The 14,032-nt window shown below is 39.4% G+C and overlaps 1 protein-coding gene across 1 annotated transcript in view; it reads right to left on the bottom strand.

Moving 5' to 3' along the window:
- LOC131893564 (uncharacterized) overlaps nt 1-14,032 on the bottom strand; it is a 37,360-nt gene that overhangs the window by 17,942 nt on the left and 5,386 nt on the right. Inside the window, exons 3-4 of the mRNA XM_059243619.1 lie at nt 12,152-12,468; nt 11,652-11,811 (exon numbers count right to left, since the gene is read on the bottom strand). Coding sequence (XP_059099602.1) covers nt 11,652-11,811; nt 12,152-12,468 — 477 coding nt within the window. The remainder of the gene's footprint in view (nt 1-11,651; nt 11,812-12,151; nt 12,469-14,032) is intronic.

Raw genomic sequence — 14,032 nt, 5'->3', positions numbered from 1 at the left:
CGATAAACAATTTGATTGTTTTTGATTAATTTGATGTTCATTTATTCTTCTGACTTTCAAGATAAATTCAGAAATATTTAGTATATGGACGGAGTAGTATATCAATGAGATCATTATTTAATTAAAAACACCTTAATGTACTATGCAGTACGAATAATCTTGTTTTATTCATACTGGAGTTAATGTCTTGATTCAACGCAATGGCCTAAGTTGGCGGTGAGGGGAAATCCGTGTCGTTTCCTCTCTATAGAGTCCCTGGCCTAACTTATACAGTTCATGGAGTGATCGGAGCTTTGGTTCGCAAGGAAGTTCCTTTAGCAATGACGTAAAAGAGTTTGTGTCAAAAATAGAGTTGAAACAATTCTGAGGAGAAATGTTTCAACAAATAGATAGGATTTCGAATGTGAGTCAATACGCCGCGGCAGATTTAGTCCAATAACATTTGTCAGTAAATTGAAAGCAGATAGGTCGAGCTGCACACTCCGACGTAATAGTGTCGTCATTGAAATGAAATAGAAAATAATTTTTCGTCGATTGCTCGATTCTCTCATGGATTTGGGGATGAAAGTGAACCATATGAGTGAAAAGCACATCTTGCCATCAGTTAGTTGAACGGCTAAAAATAGGAACTTTAAAAGAGAATTGCACTTAAGGGCTAAGCCATTACGAAAATTGCTTCATTTTAGCTGTTCTACTATTCTTGAAAATCTACTTCGTATTGAGGTTTTCGGATTTCTGACCACTGGGAAATTGAGAATAAACTTTCTGAAACATTTGTGTACCAAGAATTCCGAGGTAGAGAGAATTTGCATCTTGAATGAAGGAAAGCTTAATTTCGTAGACGTGACTTTCAGACAAAACCAACAATGAATATAAATGAAAGTGGTGTTATTTGTCCAGGGCCTGAATAGATATTAATGATGACATGCTAACATAACATCACAGGCTCACGAATGCATGTAATGACAGCCTTCTTCTCGCTTTTTGATATGGCACGAACTAATAAAGCTCCAAGGCCAAAATCAAATGAGCACACACTTATCTCATTAGGAAAGGGTCTCGCTGGTGGATCCTTGGTAAAGGTCGAACTTGGACCCAATATTCCCATAATCTTATTTTGAACAAAGCACAGGAACCATGACTGTAGCACTATGGTGAATACTCTTTCCTGCCTCCCTAAGAATTGCTTTAAAAGCCTGGCAAGCATATCAAAGTCTCTTCTCCCTTTCAGTTTCTCCATTCAGTAATGTAATGGGTTTCCTCGGGAGCTATTCTACTTGTTCAGTACTTAACTGATATGAACCAGGGTTAGTAAGTTTAGACACTGTAGAAAAAGACACATGTAACTGGCTCAAAAAAAACCAGACTAATTGAAGCCTATGCTAAGGAAAGGCCACTTTTGGAGCAAGGTGTTACATGCAGTTCTTCTTTGATTAAGTTGAGCATGCGAATATCTTGCTGTTTTCTCATTATGTTTCGACAGTGTTGCCATTCAATCCCATTCCCCTTTTCTGCTTATGTTCTCGGTTCTTGCTTTTTTGCCTGGAAGGGCTTCTTTCAATTAGCAATTTCCCCGTTTTAAAACATGCTCCTTTGATACAACGTCTGCTTGTTTGTCAGTGGTCTTTGGATCAAAACGAGTGAAGAGCAGGATCCATTTGGAACCATTCCGACATGGTTGGTATCCAAGCTAATTGAAACTGAAATCTAGACAAGAGACATGAGCTCTTTTCTAACCAATGACTAAAAAAGCCCGCAAAAAGTCATTGAGCTTCAAGTTGTGAAACGAGATTGTAAAAAACACGAAAAGGGCCATCAAATCAATCTCGCCTTCTATGCATGTTCCGGACTTTTGAAGACCATTGAACGCTCTTCTGAAGCTCTCTTCCTCAGTGAGAAGCGTGTAATCCCGGTTCTGGAATATTGCATTTCCCAAAAGCAAAAAGAAAGTGATTTGCCGACTAAAGTACCCGATACAAAGCTAAAGGGGAAAGGGAAGGAAAGAGAGTCATCATTATCGTGCCAAAACCATCTCGAGAATGCATATCACTGTGGGATGCGTTCCATTCAAAGCGGAAGTCGAGGTCATCAATTTTCCCCAGACACTGAATCGATCAGAACAAAGAGGCTTCCATCCACAACATTGATACTCCTCAGACCAGAGCAACTCGCATTCGCTACACAAAATACCAGCAAGAAGCCCAGCTACGCATCTCAGTTTTTGAGTGATTCCCTATCGTAAACAATCAAAATGGGAGACCTATTTTTTTTTAACAATAAATTTGGATGAATCTAGTTAAAGTTCACACGCAGGAATACATGAAAACGATAATAATGTAATGCCTTGGCAAACCTAAGTCATTCGTAGGGCGAGGATGTGTTTGGTAACAGTAATGGCAGCTTTCTATGATTAGCTAGTTTACAGGTTCGGTTAAAGTAAGTACAAGGTAATGTTTTGCTCCATTGCTTTTGGAGTCTCCACCCCAACTGAAGGGGTGTGTTGCTGGTCTCGCGTCGCCATTCCATGCATCTCTCTGTGAATAAAACAACCAAGGCGCCTCGTTATTGTTATTCGTCACTTATGGCGTTTGGTTTGCTTCTTCTTTTTGTCTCATGGGGAGGCTGAGAAGCCACGAGGATGGATTTGATTATGCATTCCGGCCTCGTTTGTCTGTGTGCTTGAGCCTTCAGAGAGCGATTTCTGGGCCAGGCATAGATCAAACTCCCCATGAAACACGATCTTTGTCACGTTGGCCTCAAAGACTTTGCCTTGAAAAGGCACAAAAGAATTCAAAGCAGACATAATTTGACATTATGAAACAACAAGACTCACAGATCCCCTGCGGTGGTTGGTTTTCGGAACACGGCGATTGTTTTATTAATGCCATAAACATCCTCAGGGGGTTTACACTGATAGTGTTCTTTGTGCACCAGGCAATAATACAAGCTATGGATCTAATGGACTATGAATATAATATCACCAACGCTGAAAAAAAGGACCATGTGAAACAGGAAAGATACTTATTGTTAATGATCCATTACAAGGTGCAATTACTCATTGCTAGCAACGAACAGCACCCTCTGACGGAAACAATTTGTTCCTGTTGAATCAACTTAATGATTTTCTGACCAACATCGTTAGAGGTGAGTTTGTTTGCTACTCTTAGTCCTTGAGAGACATTGTGTAGAGGTTGCAATTGAATGCCCAATGAAAGCCGGTTCTGCATACAAGAACAAATTGAGGAGTCCATAACGTGCCAAGGGACTATTTACTTTTATGATTTATTTTCAAGCGTGCAATTTGAGTAAATAAAGCTCGATATCTTTTTAAAGTGACGCATTAATCAAGGAAGCCTCATGATACATCGAAGAAGAGTCTTGAGTCCCTCGACATTGGCTGCTAAATCACATAATGAAAAGCCTAGGAATTGATGTGCCTGTCCTTGGCGAAGTTGTGGTCGTTTCTGAAAATATCCGAGATGCCAAGTTGACAAGGGATGGACGAGACCAATAAAACAAATCCATGCCATGCCACTCACATGGTTCAACCATTCAACCTTGAACATGATGGGAACCAATATTTTTGAGACAGAGCCATTTGACAAGCCGCCAATCACTTTCACACTTCCCTCTAAAAGCAGAAATGCCATCGAGTAAAAAAGTTTGGGAAGTGGTTGATGGCTTTTAGATTATTTGGCGCCTTAAAAGGAGGCTCCCCGACGAAAGCGTTATCAATTTATCCAACTCTTAGAAAATCGCTTTTACCGCGGAGAAAAAAAATCAAGCACTTCTGATGCAATATTGAACAGTTTGGTGATGTGTCTTCGTTATTATCTACTATTTCCTTGCTACTGGTGACCTTGGTGGCCCTGATGAAGAAAATAAGTCCATGCCCTTATTGTAGGTGTGAATAGCTCCGTTTTCTGAGCCTAGAAATGAACAAATTTCTCGGAATGGAGATTGGAACCAGATCTGTCCAAAGATAAATTTCCATAGGGATTGAAGCAATGTTCCCGGATGGCAGGAAAAAGAACGAAAGACCTCAATCTCGGTTTATTCGCGGCTTGAATCACTTCCTGCATACCCAGTTGTCATTTCTCATAGCACTAGTAAAAAGGACCCAGCCCACCATTCATGAGAAATGGGAACATGGAACAATCACGAGCCATTGGTCCACCAACGCAATCGATTCTGGAGCAAGGCCAGAGATCATGTTAATGAAGATCATATTAGCCACGGTAGTTGGGCTGATCGATTGGTTTTGTCAGTGTAATCCGTGTTCCTTGGAACATGCTTGGGACAAGGCAGGTCTCTCCCTCTCCTTCCTCTTCCACTCCCTCAATGTTATTCCTCCTTTGTGTGCCCAAGACATGATGGATTGTCCCAACTGCCCGTTTGTGACAATTTAACCAAGAACCCGTGCCAACCAACCAACCAACCAACCATCCACGCATCTGAGGTAGGACAGAAGGGGAGCAAGAAATGAATAGGGACCAAAAAATCCAATTCCAAGGAACATTGGAGCCCTAAGCCTGATTTTGAAATTGAGAAATAGTTTCAAGCAGACGCTCAGGTATTGATGTCAGTCCCAAGTTCTCTCACTCCATCAAATATCCTGCCCCGACAAATAAAAAGAACAAATTACGTCCCAATCGTTCAGTAGGGTTTTCCTAGTAGTGTCATACTCGATGGTTGGCTCTTTTTTCATTGAGGATATTGTTTATATTGCACCCGGTTTTAACTTTTGAACGCAAAGGTTGGAAGAACGCTTCTAACGCATTGATCGTTAGAGTCTATGTTTTTGGTGACAACAAACAAATTTGTCTCGAAGCGTTCTGGGTTACTCGTCATTCAAATGTTTCGCTCTAGGCAAGATAAAAGCTTAATCGCAGAGGTCCAACTTATTCGCTTTCTACCTTACACAATGAAAAGAATTTCTTTAACATTTCATGCTCGAATTTCCATTCTCTGTTTTAAAGGAAAACGTTTCATGCTTTTGAACTGCCAAAACAACAAAATCAAAGCTAAGAAAAAAAAACACCTTAGGTTTTCGTTTACCTGCAGCTAAATCAATGGGCAACCAGTTAATGAATAAGCTTCGTGTGTTCAAACCTTGTAACCATCATTTATTCACATTTATCCATATAAACGTTCATGCTTCAAATTCTAGCTTGCACTACAGAAGGCTCTAATAACTCATCTTTTTAAAGCTAACATTCACCAATTACTTTTTAAGCCAGTTTACGATACATACTTCGATGGGGAAGAGACCATTCTTCAGCGGCTCTCAATTCATATTTGGCCTTGTCATGGCCAAAATTTTTTTTCAAGGCCAGCAAATTCCACCGAACCTCATTTAGATTGAAACTAGCGATAACGTCGGGAAAAAGTTGGAAGTCACTTCCAAGCCCGAGAAAAAGACTGAGTGGCTGACTATCAGCAACAAGATTAACCAACCTTGAAGGGAATTGAACTATAGCAAGCACACGAAGCCTTTAAGTCTTGCTGATGGCTCAGCCACAATGAAATCGAAAAACAGGTCTTTTAGGATCAATTGTAGGCAACTGAGCATTTCTATTAGCGCTCAAAAGTTTTCCCAGCAAAGTTTTGAGTGCCCAGTTTGATCTTTATCTATGCCTTCCAAATGCACCTGGGCTAATCATCTATAATAACTCAGGAAGTCTGAATCAAAAACATCGGGGTGAAACGTGGACTGCGTCACAACAGAATACTGCTTTTGAAAGGCTGGAAAGAGGGTGAGAAGGAGGAGCCATGAGGTCTGAAAGGCATGGATGGAGTGAGTGAGTGGAGTCGGCCCAAAAATGAGTGCCAAACATGCAAATGTCATTTGTTTACTCCGCCCAAGCTGAAAGCTTGTAGGAGTACCCACGAGTGAAAACTCTTGAGGGGGTGATAGAGAGTGAGCGAATATAAAGAGGGGAAAAGGGACGAAGCGGGGAGCAAGGCTGATTTTAGAGCCTTTGTCCAAGGGTGCTCTGTTACACACTTCAATGACCTTTCACACCCAAAAGAGCCTTTGTTCAAATTCTTGAGTAATGATTGTTCATTCACCAGCTGATACGGCGTGGTCGGATTTCCGCTCAAAATCAGTTACAGGGTTGCCGTTCGATAGAAGCTTAATACATTATAGTTGGAAATGATTATGCACACTGTACATGGAAGCTTGTCCAAAAAGGCGGGTTAAATTGAGAAAGTACCTGATGCTCTACTGAGTTAATCCATCAGATCAAATGTTCATGGCACAAGATGATGTACCATATATCTTTATATAGAGACGACAAACTCCCTGAACCAATTTCAGACTTACTATCTAAGCTAATCCCATATGATAAGTGGATTGGATTTTGAAACAAATTGAAATCAGTAACGCGGCAACCCTGAAACTCGGTTCAATATCCCAAGTCGTTATTTGCATCCGCCTTTGACGGGACTGTGTTTGATATTCAGGCCAAGGGGTTAGTGCTCAACGTTACACAAAGCCACGGGAGATGGACTAATGGTTTTAAAATTCGATTTTGTCTGCGCGAGGTTTTGAGTGATAGAACGTCGATCTTCACGCCCTCTTTGGCATCACTGAAGGGAATTGCATTATAGCTGTCCCTTCCTCAGCGAGCTTGTTTCTTTTTTCTTTCCTCCGTTCGTTCTTGCAAGTCCTAGAGTAAATATTGATTTTAAAAGTGCGTTGAAACTTGAAAGTGAGTAGGCAAATAGTTCAGAGGATTAAATGAATGGTTGAATGCACTTCGCTACTCCCCCATTCTTTGTCGATTTGTGCTCCCTTTGTCGTATGTTTCAATTCTAAAAATCGAAAATGTAACGCGTTCTAGAACCATTGGGATGTTCTTGAAATAGTCTTTCAGAACTTTTTATTCAGACCACTCTTGATTTACCATGGAAAAAGTGTCAATTTGTCGCCATAACTCTGGAAGATTGATTCCGAAAAGGAATAAAAGACGCCTTGTCATGAAGTTTCAACACTCTTCCTAATTGACACCTCGCAGTAGGATTTGATAAGAAATGTGAGCCCTCAAGTCAGAAATCAACCGCACGCTTTCAAGGAGCAGTAATAACCACTTACTAGAACATCTTCAAATATTTCGATTTCAGTCTTATCTTTTCCAGAGAGAAGGAAAACGTAACTAATTTCATTGAGGACCTGAACTAGTTGGTTTGTTTGTTAAGGACTCAGATGACAGGTCTCTCGCTCGGCTAGTCGTCTGATGACGGGTGTCCCAATGAAGACATGCTCTCGCTCCTTTATAACAACCATCATTGGTTCTTACTTCATCCTCCACGGTGGTTATGTTTTCTGGTTAAGTGTTTGCTCAAATGCCAAGACATGAAGATATGTTTTTCTTTGTCAAAGAAGCAAAAGGAACAACTTTTATGAAATGCACATGCTTAAAAGTAGCTCAGATAAGTGTGTTAAATCACTTAAAACACATCAAAACGCATTATGGTCAAAAGACACAGTCAATCAGTTTTAAACATACTCTTAGTTATGCATTGACCTAAAGTTTCATAAACTTCTATTTAGCACATTCTTTGTTATTACAACATAAAGGTTGCATTTTACGCCTTAAAAGATCGAAAAATGCTCTAATTATGTTTCCAGTTATTTGCAAGGCATATTACTGTCTTTTTCAATGACACGAGAAGAACTAATATTTTTTCCCATTTTCTTTCAGGTTTCTTTAAAAGCTAAAAGTAGCAAAATGTCACTTAAAACTTACAAAAGATGTAAAATTGTCCTTCATTTTACTGAAGTGCCAAAAGCTACACTATCCTATCATGTTCCTAAAGTATTTAAAAGATACATGTGACAGTTTCAGTTTCAAATTTGTCACTTTTTGCAATAATTATTTTCCACGTACTAGCGATGTTTTCATTTATCGTTAATATAATTTTGTCAAAATTCAAGATTAAGCTTGATGAATACTGCGATTGACAAGTATGGCATCACGAGTGTGAAAAATTGACATTAAGTAAGTTTTAAGTTATATTTCAAACTATAATGGGGTTTTTCTACGTGCTTCAGAAAAGCGCAATATTTCCATCTATATTTTAAGCATAGAAAAGCTCATCATAATTATATCTCTTGGCAATTGCTTCAAGATATAACTGGAGCAATTTGCAGTCAAATTTGATGCAAATGCAGTCTTTGAAAGCAAGATATCTTATCGTCTACTGCATGGGTTTGTATAAAATTTTAGTTGGAAACGCAGCTAAAGTTACTTCCAACATTCATTGATTACGATTTTAAAAATATCATCTCTTTGTAGGTTTTAAGTGGATTAATATTCTAATTTGAGCTAGAACCCAAGAAAATTTTTTTATGGGTACCACTTTGCCTCAGTAATGACCGCAGGTTCGCCCATTTAACCTCTTAACGTAACTTAAAAAACACAAATAAGCTTAGACTGGGTTAGCCAGGGATTGAACCAAGGGTAGCAAAACAGAAAATGGACCCTCCACCAACACACTACAATGTAAAATGTCACATATGAACAAGGCATAATCATTTGAAGAAAAACAATTAGGAATTTTGACCCTAAACTATGACTAGACCATAAATTGCTCCAGAAAACTATTCTGATTCTGCAAGGGTAAATTACGAATTTGTTCAATCTGCTCAATCCACAGCAGTAATGACCTAGAGCCAAGGGCGATTCTTACTCGTTGGTGGATTTGGTATTATATGAACATACAGGTTAATAAAAATCATTAGGTTTTCGTCTTGAAGTGCTGGAATTCCAGTCCCCGTAATGGTAAGGAGGTCCGCAATAGTAGGAATTAGACAGAAAGTTCTATTTTCTATGCCTGATAGTACGTTTCCCGATCATCATTTTCCAAAAGATTGCTCTAGAAAATCATAGTGTTTCCAGTTATTCGTGAATGACTTTAAAAACAAAATACAAATTAACGGTAACTAATTTCGAAAACAACATTTTTGCTACTTTCACTTTTTTGCGGACTTCCTTACCGCTGCTGGGATTCCATTCCCAGCAGTTCAAGACGAGAAATTTATTCTGTATTTTTTCACAATCTATTCACAAGATTTAACAAGGCCTTTTTTATGTGCCCAAAATTAACGGGAAAACACAACATAAATGTTGAATAAAAGTAAAGAACTCATTTTTATGTTAAAGATATATCAAGCCATTGAGCCATAATTGAAATCATGCAATTTCACATTCACTTTCATTACTGGCTATCAATTATGGTTTTAGAAATCATTGTGCATGCTGTAAATCTGGTAAATGGTGTAATGAAAACCATAAAAAAACGAAATCCAAATTCTTTTTTATTGCCTCAATTCATGTCAACCTTTGATGTACTAGGACTATCCATTCGAATTCATAACCATGGTGTTAGTCTTTTTTTAAATAAAATAGGGATTAAAATGCTACAATGATGCACCGTGCTCTGAGTTATTGACGATTGTTCGTCCTCATCTATACAGACGCCGAAAAGCCCAGTTTGAAAGCTTTTTATTTGCCTCAAATAATGGGTTCTCTGATAAAAATAACTCCCCGTTGATCAACCCGTTATTTTAAACAAGTTGGAGATCAACAACCGAGCATGAAGTCAACCATATTAGTGCAAGAAATTGGCACCAACCTAACAGAGTTGAGGAGTGCGCTTTTGATGATGTTGGCAGCCAACTCAAAGGAGTGTGAAGAATGCACAAATGCACTTCTTCTCAAAACTTCAAAAGACACCCTGGGATCCGGATGGATCCTCTTGAAAACATCAAACACCGCCGTGCTCAGGGATAGTCACTGTGTTCCAAAATTAGGATCTCATTCAATGACAAGTGCACCCAAAAATGAGATATATTCTACAGCTGACTATCTTTTTCAGTAAGAAGGCCAAGTTTGAGATCGCAAAATCTCATGTTAACCAAGTCCTAAGAGAAACTTGAGGGCACGGATTAAGTATGAAAAATATCGAGTGTGTAATCTTGGGGAGGGGATTAGCGAGAAAAGTCATTTAATCCAGAGTTCCAGAGGGCTGGGCAGTCAGTTCCAAATGTTCCACATACTTTGAAGGAGACCACTGCAAAGTTCTCGACGAGCACGTTTCAACTTTTTCTCTCTCTCTTTCCTTTTTCCTTTCTTTCCTTCCACAACTCCGTGGTTAGATGAGAGTGCGAGGAAAAAAATGTTAAAAAACTTTTTTTGGACCTCGTCATGTTCTCATTGAAGATCGAGAGGTCAGGCCAAAAGTTTCTCGACCCCCGAGGTGTTCACTTTTCTTCAACAAAAAGCCGCAAATCTCCCCCCCACGTCCCATACTCCCAAATTCTTGTCGTTCTATTCAAAGATGATAACAGTAACAGAAAGAAACCTCTTGTCCAGCACATCTGTCGACTGAAATCTCCCCTCTGAATCCCAAGGATTTCTACCTTAATGGTCCGAGTCATTGAATAGGTCCAGAGAAATGGATCCCAAAATCGGTCCAAGAATGGGATCTTTCTTTTGTGGTCAGAAGCCATGTTACACGTTTTCATTACGTGAGAATTGTATAGGACAGTTTTCTAATGTGGAATCCTCAATTCCAAATGGGTTTGTTCGTACCACTTTGGTTTTGGACTTGAGGTTGTCAAGAAGAGCATGTCCTCCCCTTCTTGTGACATGGCTGTCTGGAGTCCTTCAGAGGATCGAGTTTCCAAGTCAATTCAAGAGTTGGAATCAAAATTCCATTTGGTAGCGGAAAAGAATGCCGGGAAGACTAGCCAACACAAGGGCGCATCAGATTAAAGTTTCTTTGATCTTAAAGAAAGGTCAACATTTTTAAGTCTGAAAGGCCTTAAGGGTGCAAGAAATGTGTACTTATGAGTCATGCCCTTCAATTCCTCTTAATGATAATGATGGACACTGTTTAAACACTATTGAATTTGGGATTATCTTCATGTTTTGTTCAACATTTGAAAGATTAGATTATTAGCCAGTCATGTTATTTTGATATGAATTAATTTTAGGTGTGGAACTTCTATGGCTTTATTGCCAATTGCAGATGGAACTTTGGCCTAAGAGTTCTCTAACATAACTGAAGGCAGAAGGAAGGGGAGACAAGGGAAAAAGTGATTGTCATGATATATTGGAAAATGCAACAGCTGTTAGCCCGACTTCGGGAGTACAAAGTTTTTATCAAGAAATGAAAAACTTTGTTTTGAATTATTTTGAAAGAAAAGAAAAGAGAGAAGGAAATAAGGGAGCATACTCTTTATGGCACCACGTCCGACATAGGTATTCTGAAGTGCTCGTTGTATAAAGGGGAGCATGAGAAAAAGAGAGAGAAAGAGGGGGCAATAAAATGCAAAAATTGAGATTTGCTTAGAAAAGCCTCTCTCGGTGTATTTATGAGCTAGACTTCAATGGCTTTGGATTTGGACAAACCATAAAAAGGGACAACTGTGAACCCTCAAAAGATGGCAGAAATGAAACCGGGATTTCTTTTTTTTCTGCCACAGTTATATTCAATTTGTAAACAACTCATAAGTAACTACAACATCAAACTATCTTTTCGTCCGCACCTATTGCATAAAACGTTTTAAACTTAAATAAACGCGTTTTGGGGAGTCTTTTTTCGATGGGAATGAGGTTTTATTTCTGTAATTCACTCACCATGCACGATGACTGGAAACGTGGCATTGATTTCGCCCCACACGTTCCTGGCCTTACAAATATATTCGCCCGAGTCGTCGAAGGGATCCAAATCCGGCATCAGTAAAGTCGTTCGGCTTCGAGCAGATTGGAGATTAGGGTTCATCACAATGTCGCCATTCTAAAAAGAACCGTTTCATTATCTTCAAGTTGGTGGCAATCAAGTGTGCTTAGAACCAATTTGTGAGAGCAGAGGTGTTTCATTTCTCCAGAAGAAAACGGAACGACTTGGATTACTCCAGGAATGCCAATAGCACTCGTTTGGTGCCCATTTTATCACCTCCATAAATTAAGTAATTAAAGGGGGGGAACGCTCCTCGTTAGAACAAGAAAATCGGAACCCGTCATGGAGCAAGAGTCTAATCTAAGAGCTATAATTGAAACTCGACGCCAATTAACTGTGGAAATTGCCTGAAAGCCTGTTCTTATGTTACATTGGTGTTATCTGGGTTCGAACATACCTTATACCACGTAATCGAAGGGGCTGGACTCCCATCCACGAGACATTCGAGCTTGAGTGTGTCTCCGGACTTTTTGTGTATCCCATCGCCCCGAACGGCCGTTTGTTGGACCATTCGTGGTTCCTCGTATTTGCTCGAGTCAAAAACCAACGGGCCCAAGTTTCCATTTCTCGTTCCGCCTTCGTCGAATGAGCCTTGTAGTGGAAATCGGTTGCTCGCAGCGAAACTATTGGGCAGCTCCCCGGCCAAATACGGAGATAAGCCTCGATAAGGGCCAGAGGGGTCTTCATTAGTGGATTTGAAGACTTCTTTCAGATCTGAAAGGATATAGAGCTTTTTACTGGAATTTGAGTGGATATGGAATGTGACACGAGCATGTCTAAAATGGGGCCGTTTTATCCACTTCACTGAATTGCTGTGGCTCGATCATCTTTGAGGCACAAATACAGAGGTCCTAAGCTTTTCTTTGAATCATAGCTCTCATACCTTGTAGTAAGCATGTAGCGAAGTCAAAATCTGTGATTTTATTTTGAGTGTCAAAGTGCAAATAATGCACAGTTGACCACTACAAAACAACATGAAAAGCTTTACATCATTTTTGGTTTGTTTGAAGATAAACAGTTACGAGAATGTTAGAAGTTTAAGGTAATATCTTTCGCACAACTGAACCATTTAACCTCTTTACGATATTTGCTTTCATCTGTTCTTCAGCAGGTTAATTGCTTCGTGGGAGGAAGGGGGATTACATAAGAATGGTGCTTTTCCACCATCCTAAATATCCGTCACATTTGGATATTTGCAGAATCTTAGAGTGGTACATTCTATTCAAAAAGAGCAAATTGAAGCCGATTACATAAAATCGAAAAAAAATAATCAAATGAAACGTCAAATTTCTGAAGGGACATCAGGTTCTTGACACCTTGCACTAGACATAAAGGCAAGAAAACCTACTGAATAAAAAAACTGCTTCAAAAAATAGTTCAAATGCAAGGATTTGCATGACTTTTTTGAAGATCAAGAACACTCTACAAGTTAAAAATATGCCAAGGTCAAGCTATAACCATTAAGATGAATCGCCACATCTGAATTCAGACGCAAGCGTTTTAAAGATAGAACTTCTCATCAGGAAAAACGGCCTAACTTTGCCCTATTGACTTGTTGTTTTGTTGCGCACATTTCCTCTCGTACAAATAGAAAATAACGTCCTTGCTTTTCGACTAATTAGAATTTTTGAAAGACGGCTTTTGGGAATAACTCCACCTTTCTTACGAGCAGAATAAATCATTGGGCCTCAACCTGCCACGAATAACCTGCTCTTAAACTGAAGGATATTTGACAGCGAATTCGAACGGGGTGATGATGATATTTGAGAGAGATAAAAAGAGAAGAGAGGGCGAAAATGGGCTTTTAAACGGAGCGTGAGAAAAGGAAATAACTGGAAACATCTCATTGCGAACCCGACGCGGCTTTCTTTTCTAGTTCCTCGAATTTTTTTCACTGGGAGCTGGGAAAAAACCAGAAACTTAGCCTTGGCCCTTATTCTGGTGTATATCTAATGGGCTTGTGTCTTTCACCTTTAGCTTTTTCTCTATTTTGTCGATCAAGTTGGAAGGCTTTCGTTCAACCGTCAACGAAGTAACTGCATGAACAAGTAAAGCTCCACAGGTCAACTAAACAAGCTTTGTGACGACTCTGTCCAATGTTCAGGTAGGAAAGCATCCCTTTTTCACATCGTCATAACATGACTTGGCAGTTTTTCTTTCCATTCCGAGATGGTGCTTGCTTCCTCTCTAGATAGAGTTTTCCATCCAAGAAATCCAAGCACGTTGAAAAACACAGCCTCGCAATCAACTTATGTTATTGGTTAACCACAAGATAAAG

This window comes from Tigriopus californicus, chromosome 2 (assembly GCF_007210705.1).
Source record: "Tigriopus californicus strain San Diego chromosome 2, Tcal_SD_v2.1, whole genome shotgun sequence".
NCBI lineage: Eukaryota > Metazoa > Arthropoda > Copepoda > Harpacticoida > Harpacticidae > Tigriopus > Tigriopus californicus.
This window is presented reverse-complemented; position numbering and strand designations above follow the sequence as displayed.